The following is a 14,911-nucleotide window of genomic DNA, read 5'->3' as shown; positions in this document are numbered from 1 at the left end:
TCGTTTCCAGTTAGCATTTTGTAGTCAGCACGTTTCGTCTGGCAGTGTCCATTGATATTACGTTCTTTGAAAACAGCCACAATCTCTTGGCAAATTAGGCAGACACAGACATTTCGGATTTGGGTGAAAAAATATTCAAATTTCCACTTGTCCTGGAAGCGGCGGTCCTCACAGTCAACTTTCCTTTTTTATTTACAGTCATCATGTTGGAAATGGGCTAGGCTAAAATTTTCACAGAAAGCCAAGGGCAAGGTGGCTAAAGGTCTCCTGTTATCCCCTGGTGAAATTGTGATATTTTCTTTTTAATTTTTTTTCCTTTTGTACAGATACAATTTTTACTGCGGTCAACTTTGCTGGCTGGCAACATATTTTTAATCTTACGACAAAGTCCGTGGGCCAGTAAACATGAGATCACAGGCCGTAACTGGCCCCCGGACAGGACTTTGGACATGGCTGACTTAAAGGGAAGGGAATGTTGCCTTAATAAAATGTATAAAGAAATGTTAAAAAATCAAAAAGAGATGGCAAAGGTGCACATACACAAGCACCACCTATTGACTATTATGGTACACCAACATTTCGGCTCCAAGAGAGCAGGAACTCAGTAATAAGTTATAATCAAATAAATGGAAGGAATGGTGCTTGGACCTCAAAAAATTGTATAATAATCATCAGAAACAAAAATAAAACACAGACGTTTGGGTTGCAAGAATTAAAATATAAAAAAAAGGGGCATTTTTAAAAAGATAGCCACAGTGTACAAACACCACCTGTTGTCTATTTTGGCTTGCCAATGAGTCTACCTAACAAAACCAGGAACTCGGTTATACACATACATTTGAGTTGCAAGAATTAAAATGAAAAGTCCCTTAAGGAGTAAAGGTGTAGGTGCCCAAGCACCACCTATTGTCTATTATGACATGCCGATGATTTACTCCACAAGAGCTGGAAGTCAGTTATATAATACAATCACTGAAATGTTTATTTAGGAATGCTCACAGAAAAACAAAGGTGTGTTTCAGGCCTCCGTAAACTTAAATAATTGATAGAAATTAAAATAAAATCTTTAAAAGAGACATTTTTAAGCGATAGCAAAGGCAGAGTCACACAAGCACCACATATTGTCAATTTCGGCATGACACTGCTTCTACTCCAAGAGAGCAGGGATTTAATTATAAGTTATAATCACAGATATTTTGAGATGAAAATACTTATAGGGAGAGCATTTTTTTGGAGTTAGCAAAGATGCAGGTTCACAAGCACCACCTATTGTCTATTTTGGCGCGTCAGTGATTTTTATTTCACGAGAGCAGGAACTAAACCATACACCTCAATCACAGACAATTTTCGGTGAAAATTATTTGGGGGATGTGGGAATTTTCAGGCCTAAACCAATCATTGTAAAAAAAATAGAAACATAAACTAAAAAAAGCAATACGTTAAGGAATAGAAAAGGCGCAGGTGCCCAAGCACCACCGATTGTCTATATCGGCATGACACCGCTTCTACTACAAGGGAGCAAGATCTCAGTTATTGATTTAGCTGCCAGGTTTGCCTACAGCAATTCAATAATCAATACTTGGATCAATAAACCATTATACACCATTTATTTATTTATTTTTTGCTGCACCATCTGCAGCCGACGCAATACAATTATTGAGCGGCTGAGTCCACGCAAGGACCGTAGCATTCGAAGGTTTGGTTTTGGCAGGATCACAACAAATTACTTTTTGGGCTTTTATATCGTAAAACATTTTCCATGTAAAACTCATGGGGGCTCACTATGACGCAGGAGTATTATTTTTCCAATGCCTTAAATCAGGTTAGAGCCAGTAATTTGATTTGGATTAATTCAATTTAATTCCTTTTAAATGTATTACCATAGCACCTTTATTACATAAACAATGCCACTAAAGGTGCTGTGTAAAATTGGAAAATAAACGATCAGGAGTTTTATATGCCAAGTCATTTTGTTTAAAACTAAAATTGATACTGAGTCCCGATACACGACCTTTATTTTTTTGAGTATATTCTGGATTGATTTATTATTTATTTATATCCATGCAGAAACTGCTCCACATTCGTTCCGGAAAAACACATGTTGAGGAGCTTGTGATCCCCAAAAGTTGTAAAAGAAAGTGAGTCTCCAGGGTCCTGATTTGGAGACAGCCCCCGACACCAATTGAGCTGCTAACCATTTAATCGGGCTTGATTTCTGATTACGGGACTTTTACCGTTTTCAAGTATAATTATAATTATTTTACTAGAAAACTGGTGAAAAATGTAGTAATATAATAGAAATAATAATCATGACATAAGAATTATTTTGAATCATCATTAACTTTCAAACAACACACTTCAAAATATAAAATCATACACCATTTGTACAAAATGTAATGCTAGTTTTTCTAATTTTAAGAAGTGGAAAGAATCGGCTTTTCTTCTCCTGCATGTTTGTTTTTATATCCAAGTTACAAGACGAAAGGTACATCAAAATAAGAGCTCGAGATGAGTAGTTCCATTGAGGTTTTTATTACCGAACATTCTGGGCAAAATAAAGCTACAGAGATCCGACAATATTTTCTTTTTTTCTTAATCAAATAAGAAAAAAATACCAAATGCCAAAGGAGTATGGTGTAGCAGCAAGATGCCTCAGAAATATGAGGTCACCTGAGGGCATCACTCTTCATACTAAAAGCTAATACTCTGCGCTTAATGCACTGAGTGGGGGCTAATTGTAAACTAAACACTGCTAAAGAGAACGCCACTGCGCCCTAGTGTAGTGGAGGTGCAATCGCATGCACTTGTGCCCCCCCCTGACTGAGCCTCGTGCCCCCCACGCGTTGAAAACCACTGTCCTATAGTATGCAACACGAAATTTACTGCATTTGGGCAAAGAACTAAATAAAATGCTGAAACAATGAATTGGTAAAAAAAAAAAACTTCTTTACACTACGTTGTCTGTCTTGCTGCGAATAAACAGTCAACCCGTGGTTTTTGTAAGGTTTATTATCTCTTAATACTGAGAATTACTATCATTATTGAGGGGTCATTTTCAAAAGAGCAAGCCAAATAACTGGATGACCAAAAGTCCTACTTAAGTTTTACTGCAAGCGATACTTTTTCTAGCAGAAGAGCAAAGATAGAACCCCCCTTTAAGAAAGCTTTCAAATTTGACACCAACATTCGATTAATATTTGATTGCCTCCGCGGGCAATTTTTCGAAGGTCATTGCTTTACATTGCAGCATTTATTCTCCTCAGATCCCTTGCTGATGAGACTCACATATCTACATACATTTTAAAAATTCTGTATAATAATCCGGGGTCCATCATTTATGCATGGAATTCAGCTAGGACCCAAATGGTGTATACAGTGCCTTGCAAACGTAATGCCCCCCCAACATTTGTTTGACAAATTGCTGTATTTCTAGGCTTCAAACTTATAGATAAAAAAAGCTCTATGAATCATCAACATGTGAGACACCATCGTGAAAAGAAACCAAATTTATCCAACGTTTTTTACAGTGCCAACAATAAAAATTGAAAAGTAGGCATTGCAAAAACATTGTCCCCCTTTGCGTTATTACTTTGTCCGCCCTCCTTTTGCTGTGCTCACATCTACAAGTATTTTTGGATTTGTTACAATAAGTTTTGAAACACAAATATAGTTCCTTAAGGTTTGATGGTTAGTGTTTGTGCAGAGCGTTTTTCAGATCTTTCCTAAAATGACTTTTAAGATTGAGGTCTAGACTTTGGTTTGGCCATCCAAACGCCTTTTTGTTGTTAGTTTTAAACCATTCCATTGTCGATGTTGCTTTATGTTAAGGCTTTTTGTACTGTTGGAAACATGGACCTGCACCCTATTCTCAGGTCTCTTGTAGACTCCAACAGATTTTTCTGTCCGAATCGTCGTGTTTGGCTCCATTAATCTTCCCGGCCCCTGCTGAAACAAAGCAACCCCAGAGCATGATGCTGCCACCACTATGTTTGACAGTAGGGATGGTGTTTTCAGGGTGATGTTCAGTTTTACTCTTACACCAAACGAAACGCCTTGCATTCAGCCATAAAAGTTCAATTTTGGTATCATCTGATGGGAGCACCTTGTTCCACATGTTATGTGTGTCACCCATGTGATGTCTTGCAATGGCCAAACAGCCTTTTTATGGTATTCTTACATAAAGAGCAGATATATTTCGTTACGACGAATTGTTTTATGAACAGATTGTCCCACTTCAGCTGTGTATGCTTGCAGGTCATCTAGCGTGTTCAAAGGCCTCTCGGTTGCTTCTCTGATTATTTTTCTCCTTGTTTGGGCCGAAAGTTTAGAGGGAAAGCCAGGTCCTGGTAGGTTTGCAGTGCTTTTATGCTCTCTATATTTTTATATTATTGCTCACTCAGTGCCCTAGGAGATGTGTAAATCTTGCATCCCATGACTGCTTTGAACTTTTCCACAACTTTATCCCAAACCTTTAATTTTAAAGCCTGAATTGTAGCAATATGACAACAAGTTCTCAAGGGCGCAAAACTTCCGCTAGGCACTGTATGTGTTATTTATTTTTTAATTTCATGGAGCAAGTTATGATGGTGGCAGCAGCATGTCTCATCAAAAGGTGGCCTGCAGCCAGAAACGTATCCTTACAAGCGGCTTTTTCTTCACAAAATGCAAGAATATGAGCTAATTGCATTTTGACAAGCCAGACATTCTTCCCCATAATGAAGCCTTTTTTTCAAATCTTCTGTTCGCTCGGGGAATAGAAGGCGCATATTGCATCGCTTCCCCTCTGAAGTGTTTAATCAGCAACATTCACTCTTGAGAATCTGACTGTTCCTCCGATTATGCTTCTCATCGTAGCTCGGCGGCCCCAGGATGACGCCCTGAGGAACACCGTCCCCCCCGATCACCACGTCCGCTTGGTAATGCAGACGTCCCGCCTCGCAGTAGCACCGCTCTGATCTGGGATCATCCGGGGACTTCCATGGCCTGATCTCCACATCAAAACATTTGGGGGCCTTTCTAGTCAAGTAAGTGTCCCTCCAGCGCACTCCCACGGGACTTGCTTTTTATGTTGCTCGTCTGATTGTGGAGTCAAGTGGCAGTCGTGTCTGATTAAAAGTGAACTGCTTTGTGCAAATGAGGCACGACTCGGAAACGCTGTCCGTGCGGCGTTTCATCCTCGCTTGAGTTCAGAAGAAAAGCTCTTCTGTATATGGAGGGAAATGGATTGAAACATTTATTACGATACCTTTTTCCTCACCTTTTGCCATCATGAATTATTCTACGCTGCTTCACAGCTTCGTCTTTTCTCTGGAGGTTACTCGCGGCTCATTCTGGGAAGTAAAGTTTTCAAAGAGGGATAAAATATAAGCGCATTAGTAGACATGACATATATCTATTTATAGAATATACTATATATCATTTTTAACATTTTTATTCATGAATTTGAGTGTGTGTGAATAAAAAAAATCATTGGGGAACAAAAAAAGAAGTGAAAAACCAAAAAAAGTTGAACGTCCTAATCTTCAGTTATTAGTTAAAGCTGCTTTAACTCTGAGTTAAAGACTGAAAGCCGCTTTAAATAACAGTTAAAGTCTAAACGTGGCTCTAAATAACAGTTAAAGTTGACGTAGCTTCAAACCTTTACTTTTAGTGTTAAAGCCCACACATTAAAGATGTAAATAGAGAGGTGAAAGAGTTTTCTCACGTTAAATCAACATTTAAATTGCCTTTAAAGGTAAGGTTTAACTCAAAGCTTCCAAGCTGCTTTAACTCTTATCTCTAAATTTAAAGTAGCTTTAAAGCTTTAACTCAAGAGTTAAAGCCACAGCATAAAACCTTTAGCCCGAAGGAGTACTATTGTCTCAAGTAAAGATTTAGAGCACATTTAAAGGTTTGACTCAAAAGTTAAAGCCTCTTAATAGCTTTATGTACAGCTTATTACCAGTATTAAAGTTTTAAATCAAGAGTTAAAGCGACAAAAAGTTAAAATTAAACGCTAGTGCTATGACTCCAGACTTAAGCAATGTTTAAGCTTTAAATTCAGAGTTAAAGCCTAATTATTAAAGATTTAAAACTTATTCTACAGAATTATTACAGTTTTAAAAACTTGACTAGAAATATCCAACTACACGTTTTGAAGCTTTTAAAGTTTTAACTTGAAAGTTGCAGCACTTAGTAACAGTTGACGGAGTTCTATTGCCCTAGGACCAGTTTAACAGTGCCTTTTGAAGCTTCAATTTAAGAGTTAACGCGATTCAAAAGTAAGTAACTCTACAGCTTCAATCAGAGTGCCACGACTTCAAGTTAAGCAGCTCTAGAGCCTCAACTCCAGGGTTTAAGCTCCATGATAAAATATTTAAAGTTAAAACTTCAGATTTAAAGCTGATTAATACCATTAAATACAGATTTAAAGTGCCTTGAATGCCAGACCTCTAGAGTTAAAGCAGCTTACAACATTCGACTCCACTTTTAAAGTAGCTCTTAAGCTTTAACTTCAAAACTATTGCTTCAGAATCAAAGCGGGTTTATAGAGTTAAATGTACAACAATAAAGCTTCAAATTAAGAGGAACCAGCTTTCAGGTTTTAACTCTGAGTTTAAGCAGCTTTGATTTCAGAGTTACAGCTCCAGCTTTAAACTTTAAGATTTAACTCTAAAATTGCGTAAGCTTTAAGGCTTTAACTGTACAGATAAAATAGTTTTAAAGCTTTGACTCAGGTATCAAACCAACTTAAGAGTTAAATTACTTTTAAAGCTACCCAAGCAACAAAGCGTTCATACATCAACTCCAGAGTCAAACCGACTTTGACAGCCCTAAAAAAATATGTGGATGTAAGAGAATTGCAACATAGCAGCCTCCCTACATGCTACATTTGATGAAAGGACATCTTGACTAAACAGCATGCAGTTCATTGACCAAGCTCATTTATTTTCGCCTTATGGCGAGGAGCTACAAACGATTAGATGTTGTGATCAGGAGGCGGTTTACATTTGCTTTGAAGATGCTAAAACAGCAGCTGTTTTGTTAGCGCCAAAACGTTGCGCTGGCTTGTCTGAGCAGCAGTCTGCTGCAATTAATTCTCTTTAGTTATTCTTTTCACACTAAGTTGAGTGTGCACTTAACACGTTCACTGTCAGTCTAGATAAAAGTGTTGACGTTTAATGCCAATGAACGTGTTGATGAAAATGTTTTGTAGCTTTTTTGACCCAGAGGATCCTGAGCCAGAGAACTTTGGCTTTTAAATTCATTGCAATTTGTTCTAGGTAACAAAAAACTGAATCAAATGAATCACTCAGCATCCTCAGTTTTTTACATTTACACAGCCACCTTTAAACATTACGTGTGACATAAAGTGCTTCTTCAAACTTGGATCAATTTTATAAAAAAAAGCTTAATTTCTCTCAATTCTCTTATAGGTACGGCAATGAAGAAGTATTTCGAAAGGTTAATTGAATTCAGCAATTTAATTCAAAAGCGAAACATCTTTAAATCTGACACATATTTGTTAAAGTATGCCTTTAGAAGGCCGTCTAGCACCAACTTTTCGTCTAAAAAGCCAGGAAAAAAAAAATCATTTTTCCCCCTGTTTTTTACGTAACATCATTTCTTTTCAACTTTTTTTTTCTCTGTAGGCTACTATTCCAATAAATTTGACTCAAGTGAGGACAAGCGGTGCAGAAAATGGATGGATGGATGGATGGATGAAATACCTCAAACTAAAGCCGCTAATACTGTCATGCATTGATAATGAATATGCATGGGTTTTTCTTCATACATTGTAATAAAATCAACTAAATAAATCGAATAATGAAGAGAAAATTACTTTACTAACCATATATTTTGAAAACGATAGGACTTAGTCCAAAATAAAACTAATGGTGTGAAATTTTTAAAAGAACGTCTCTTTGATTCACTTTGGGAATTATGCAGCATAAGTACATCTTTTTATCATTCTTATTATTATATTTATTTAATATATTTAACGGTTTCAAATCTTTTTTTTTCAGATTTAAAAAAGTTTCTTTATTTTTACAGTTTTTTTTTTACTTTATATCAGTTTTCCAAGCTTCACTTTTGGCTCAAATTGATGTGAACTCTCACTATAGCGCATTTCACTTTTCACGGTCTCGCTACTTCAGTGATTTGCATCATGCAATGTGTTCTGCATTCTGATTCGCTAAACCGCTTAACTGCTTCTTCCCCCCCTGATCGCTAACATAAGATTAGGAAATTAGTTGCATGCAAAAAAAACCAAAAACATTTATACAGTAGTTTTATTTGTTAAACAAATTCATGAACCTTTTAAAATGATTTAATCGTTGGATTCCTATGTATCATAAAGTATTTGATTGTATGATAATTATTAAAAAAAGAGTTTTACCTCCCTAATTGTGCCTATCGCAGGTTCTTTTTGGAATGTAACCCCCACAATCAACTAGAGTGCACTATTTAACACTTTTTTTCTATTGATAAGTAATTTATTGCAAAATTGAGCTGGAAAAATGTTTTGTCTTAATTTGTCAAGATCAAACATCATATTTTAACCTTGAAATCCTTAAAATGACAAAGTAGTAAATAAAGATTAAATTCATACCCCATTCAAATAATTAAACCATAATTTAAGACGATTAGTCGCTCCTGAATATAAGTCGAACTTGGCCTAAAATGCATAATTAGTAATAATGCATAATAAAAGATTACTTGTGTTGCACTGGAGTATGATGTGCTGTATTTCCTGGTTGGCTAACAATAGAAAAATAGATAAAAAATAAAAAGACTATGGTAATTTCCGGCAATGAAAAGAACAATGCTAGTTTTCTTCGCTGAAGGAGACAATGGTAATTTTCTGCAGAAGAAAAAGCTTCTATAGTTTCTATAAAAGAGAATTGCCGTCTACCGAGCAATATGAATAAAAAAAAAAAGATTCCTTTTGGGCACAGAAAAGGAAAAATGTAAATCTGTTATAGGAAAAATCATGCTAACTCTCCCTCATTGAAGAAGACAATACTAATTTTCTGCATGGAATAGTAAGCTATTTTCTATAATAGAGGATTGCTGCTTCTGTAACAGTATTGCTAGATCGAAAAAGTAAAAAGACTCTGCTACCTAATAGCAGGGAAAAAGACAAATGTAGATAGATAGATAGATACTTTATCCATCCCCGGAGGGAAATTCACATTTCCAGCAGTATCCTCATGTCAAAAATAAATAATTTGTCATATCAGAAAATGATGCTAGCTTTTCATTCACAAGAAGAGGATGCTAATTTTCTGCGTGGAAGAATAAGCTACTTTTGATAATAAAATACACTTGTTTTCAACGTCGAAAAACATTCGACTCTTTTGATTGGAAGAACACAAGACGTGCTTCAGTGTTTTAGCAAAGATGAAAACACCAGTACTTCTAGGTGCATTCACGGCAGAACGTATGAATAAAAACAGATATATATTAAATTGAAAGAACAGTATGTCGGATTTGACCACCACACATTTCTGTATTGTGTGGTGCAACTGAAAATTAGAGTTACAAGGAAGAATATAATCTAGTGACAAAACCACATATTTTTCTTCTTTTTTCTTTGTTTGTATGTGGTCTTTTAAAAAAGCAAAGCAGACACACACACGCACTCACGGACACACACAAAGAGCATAAAATACGAATTAACAGAAGGCATCAGTAAACTATTTGCACACAAACAGCTGTACAATACAATAACACAATACCTAAACATGTGCCCAACGAAAGTAGGCTGTAGCCTATGCTTTTAAGTGTCTACGCCTCTTCCATTTTTTTATTCCTTGCAAGGAGGACATATTCAAAATCAAAATAAGAAAACAAAACCTCACAAAGGAAAAATAAAAACAGAGAAATTAAATTTCAAACTTGTATTAGTATATAACTCGTATAACATACAATACCCAAAGAATCTCTTAATTTATCAATCTACTTTAGAATGTATAAAAACAACAAAGGTCCCAGCACAGAGCCCTGACGGACTCCACAGCTAATCGTCATAAGACTTGAATTGGTGTCACCAATCTGTACATATTGAGATCTATTTTAGAGATAAGGTTTTAGCTCGTGATGAGAAATTATTCATTTTGCATATTGCTGAAGAGTTTAAAATAATACATTGTATCAAAAGTGTTGCTGAAATCTATGAAAATACCAACAGACTATAGCCTTTTGAGTTATATCTTTTACAAAAACAATTAATGCCAAAGCCATAGTTTTGGGGATTTGGGGGGAGCCATATCATCAAGATGGCGTACAATCGTGTCTGGTCCCCTCCTGATGGGCCTCATTGTATGCAAATGTATTGAACTACAAGCATTTAAAAAATGGATGTTTGTATAGTTTGTATATTTTTGCTTGTATTTCAATAGAAAAAAATAGTTCGCTGTTCTTTTAAAAATTAAGGTTGTTTTTTTTCTGTTAGGTAAACAAAAATAACAATGTGCCTGTAATAAAAGATATGTAATCAAATACTATTTCCCTGCAAATAAAATTTCTATAGTTCAGAATTTATTGTGTATATTTTATTTTAACTTGGCATCTTTATAATCTAATAATGTCACGAAACGGGTCGGGAAGCAGGAAGTTGGAACTCATTTGCATAGACGATCCGACACTTTAATTGAGAAAGAAAAGTTGTCCAACACACAAACGGACCAAAAACAAAACAAAGCAGGCTCAAATGCAGGCAAAACTACAGACTAGGCATTTAACGGGATTAAACAGAACTTGCAGGAATCTTTCAGAATAGTACACCGAAGTGCAACAAAGTCCAACAAGCACAACAAGAATAAACGGGTATCAAACAGGCATGAACAGGTTTTCAACAAGGGTAAACAACGATCTGGCAAAGGGCAGTTCCAAAAGGCACGTTTAAGTATCCATAGGAGTAATCAAGAAATGCAGGTCAGCCGGTGTCAAGGGGCGGGGCCAGCTGGGCACCATGACAACTGTGCAGGACATGACAAATAATTAATTTACCATATCTTAATTAATCAGTCTAAGAATATTCCAAATATTAAAATCAAGAGTTCCAAATTTTGTTCTTGCACTGTACATTGTCTTAGTTGCTTTGTTGATCTTTTATTATTATCATTATTTTGTTTTTTTGTCTTCTTTTTGCTCGGATGGTGTAATGGTAGTCGGTAATCTGTGCAGCCCTATGAGACCTTCTTGTGATTAAGGGCTACACAAATAAACATGAGTAGACCAAGCACACGAATATTATATATAAAATGCGATAAAATCAGTGATTCAAACTTTAGGCGGTGCCGAAGAAAATAAAATAAAAGATAAAAGCCTCTGAACCACAAAATGAAGCTCGACTATCTACTGTCTTTCAGCCATCCCAACTAATAAATAAATAAACTGCGGCGTACCACAAGATTTCAAAGTATATCTATTTTTTCATCTTTAGACAGAGAGTCCTGGAAATATTGTGCTTTTTGCAACTCTTTTTAAGATCCTTCCCTTTTCCGCTCCTGGAATCAGACATCCTCCTGAGATTTTCCGTAGCATTTCAACGAAAGTGTCGGCTCCTTTGCGAGCAGCGTTGCCAGTAACAAAGCTAGTTGAAATTGGCTGAGGGATTTTGCTGCAGACGCTCTATAACTGTGTTGTGTTTCTCTCCTCTGCAGCATCCCTCACTGCGCGGTAGCACATGGATTTCAAGACCTCAAATGAAGAGGTTGGTAATGTTTAATCAATCTCTGGCAATAGAGAGCATTATTTCACAACCCAGTAGACCTTTTTCTTCTGCATTTGCACAAGCAACCAATGCGGGGAAGTGTTTATATATCTTATTCAAGCAAATAGTGGCCGGGGGCTTTTGTTTATTTAATATTTTTGTATATGTTTATTGAATATAGCCAGTATTCCAATTATGTTAAACCAAACACGCACAGTAATGCAAACAAGGCCTGGGTTTAACTGCAAGTATCTTAGATACAATGGTTGGTTAAGTACTTTTTTTTCAAATACCCTTGCATGTATTGTAATGGTGGGCAGGTTGATACGATTATTGATATTATTGGTCGTGAGTGAGTACTTCTGAGTGTTACTATTGTAGTGTCATCGATATAACACCAAGCTAGAGGTAAGATCTTGGGCCTGGGACCAAACCCACCCTGAATTTCAGCTTAAAGTGTCAATTTAAGTCGGGTTGGCCTGGGTTTTTCTCGTCGTTTTTTCAAACTTTCTTTCTGCTTTTCAGCTTTATATTTTACTATTTGCAGCTAGTAATCCACAGAACATGATTTTCTTTTCAGTGCCATTCCGTTCAGTTTCATTTGGCTGTGCTTTTCCTAAATGCGCACTTCTGCACTTACGTTTTCAATTCGGCGCTGCACTCCGAAGTGCACACTTGATTTGAGGAACTCTGCCCCAAGTTATTTTGGTTTGTTTTCACAACATTGTAAGATTTTGTACAGTAATCTATATGCATATTTTCAATAAAGCATTAGAAAACAAAACCAGGGTTTACTTCGGGCTCGTTCCCTCAAATCAAGTTAATCGGTCGTGTTTAACCAGGTTCAGGCTTATGTACCCGCGGCCATTTAACTTGCGGGAGCCAGGAATCGAACCTGCGACTTCTTCGTCCGATGGCAAGCACTCTACCTCTTGAGATTGGTATCAATCTATGCTATTTTGTATTTACTTGGATTGGATCCAAATCCCAGTAACACCCACCCCTCAAACAAACATTCAAGTAATCTGATTACTTGTGTGCATTTGTATTTTCCTCAATTTGGGATATATTTACAGAATAAGACGCCGTTTGTGAAGTATGTCATGCTTCCTATCACATGTAATGTCATTCTCACACAAGGACAACTATCCTCCCATACCGACTCAGTCATACCCATGCACTAACACTGCCTTTCTCTCTCATACACACAACTATACTCTCTCACTAATACAGTCAAAATCTCATACACACACTACTATACTCTCTTACACATAGTACTATACTCTTATACATGCACGACTTTGCTATCACACGCATTCTGTCAGGGCCGGGGTGAGCCCCTTTTTCAGCCCAAAACCGGCCTATTTAGCTACAGAGGAGAAATTTGAATTAATAGAACAGCAGTAAGCACTTGTGATGCATTTTTATTAGAAGGGAATTTATGTATATGTTGATGACTTAAAACTTTAAACACTACCATTTTAATTCAAAGGAAAATTATTCAATGATTATGATATAGATGAAAATCTATTTACCTATGTACAATATTGGTCATTTTAAATAAAAATTGCATTTGCCTTCCTAACAGATTGTTGTGCTGTACACTAAACTCTTGTCAAGTCAAGGGATGGTGTAATAATAGACTTGACTTTACTAAACTCTTATAGCTCTTATAAGTTAGCTTCACTACACACATTTATCGTTGGCTACTTAAAACATCAAAATAGTGCCAAGCACTGCTCTCTGCAACTTTGTTGATGACAATGTAATTTTCTATAGACATGAGAATGTCCTTTTTAGTGTACATGAGCATGAAGTCAGTGAGCTACTTAGGCTAGTTTTCACACATTTTAAAGCAGAGAAGCTTTCCTCACATTCAACCCAAGTACAGGAAAGGCTCAACAAGAACTTGAATGCCGGCCAAATGACATGGTAAGTATCTGTGAGGAAGTTATATTGTCTTTTCTTTTACTCCCCAAGTTTTAAGCTTTGTTTCTAGTATTTTTCCTGTTTTTCTTATTTTTTCCTACTTTTCCTTCCTTTTTTTCCCATTTTCCTTGTATTCGTTTGAGTTTTCTAGCCTTTTATTTCTTTTATTTTCTTTGTTATTGTTTCTTTTTTCTTCTCTTTTTTCTTCTCTTATTACTTTTTTAATTGTTGGTTTTTTCTTTTTAAAATGTATTTGTCCCCCAAACGTAATTTTGTGCATACTGTTACATAATATTTTTTCAATAAATGGATAAAAGCAACAAATACAATGTGAAAAGGCTTTTGGGAGCTGAAACAGTCTGCTCTTTTTAGTGAGCCCAGCCGAAAGAGAGGCTTCTCGAGAAAGAGACGGAAATCCCATCACTACGGCTTACTTACTTACATACTTACTTACTCGGTAAAGGCATTTCATTGCTAAATTCTTCAAACATGGAGCACAGCACACACACGGGGACACAAAGTTGACAGGCAAAAAGGGCAACATGAGTGAATTTAATGATTACAGTCCTTGTTTTAACACGTTTCTTTTTCTTTTCCCGGATTTTTCGTATCTACTTAGCACTTTTTTGCCCTCCATTGTACCTGCTTCATATCATTTGCACTGTTCTGTGTTCATTTTAGCGCTAGAGAAAAGAAGACTGGTGGTGGGCCAAACCAACTTCAAAATTGGGAGGGGAGAATTCACCCTGATGGTAAAACTCACATCATCTGTTGCGCTTAATTTGGCCAAAAAGCTAATAAAAAGAATGCATGAGTAGGTTTAGTGCAAGTGACCGACACATGTTCAAAAATGTTTTTCTGTACCTTGACATTAGCCGGCCCCTCGGGAAATATATCGTTCTTTCCGATTAGCTACTCCGTCACTACATTCTGGTACTCTCTAAAACACATACTACTGTACGACTATACAAATACTATAGACTCTCACACACACACTACTGTACTACCCCTCACACACTACTATGGACCCCCACACACCCTATTATATTATTTCTTACTCACAAAAACCCCATTCTAATTTGGCATATATGATACTTTTTAGAGAGTATTGCAGTGTTTTTGTATGGGTATTACTGTGTCCGTATGAGAGTATAGTTGTGCATGTCTGAGATTATGATGATGTATGTGAGACAAAGTTGAGAAGTTTACTTCTCAAATGGTCTTTCATGGCAGAGGAATGATGCAACTATACTCTGTGATACTTCCTAAAAAAGCCTCATG

General features: G+C 36.4%; 1 protein-coding gene across 4 annotated transcripts in view; it reads left to right on the top strand.

Annotated features, from left to right (window-relative positions):
- The window catches only part of sntg1 (syntrophin, gamma 1), a 101,989-nt gene that overhangs the window by 32,768 nt on the left and 54,310 nt on the right, over nt 1-14,911 (top strand). For all 4 annotated transcript variants that reach the window (XM_088347414.1, XM_088347419.1, XM_088347399.1 and 1 more), the window contains exons 2-3: nt 4,855-5,024; nt 11,652-11,701. In XM_088347414.1, the coding sequence (XP_088203540.1) occupies nt 11,675-11,701 (27 nt within the window). In that variant the 5' untranslated portion in view covers nt 4,855-5,024; nt 11,652-11,674. The remainder of the gene's footprint in view (nt 1-4,854; nt 5,025-11,651; nt 11,702-14,911) is intronic.

The sequence above is a fragment of the Urocampus carinirostris genome, chromosome 1 (assembly GCF_059441175.1).
Source record: "Urocampus carinirostris isolate Australia breed hairy pipefish chromosome 1, RoL_Ucar_1.0, whole genome shotgun sequence".
NCBI classification, from domain to species: domain Eukaryota; kingdom Metazoa; phylum Chordata; class Actinopteri; order Syngnathiformes; family Syngnathidae; genus Urocampus; species Urocampus carinirostris.
The sequence above is the reverse complement of the archived record's forward strand: the minus strand, read 5'-3'. Positions and strand labels throughout refer to the sequence as shown.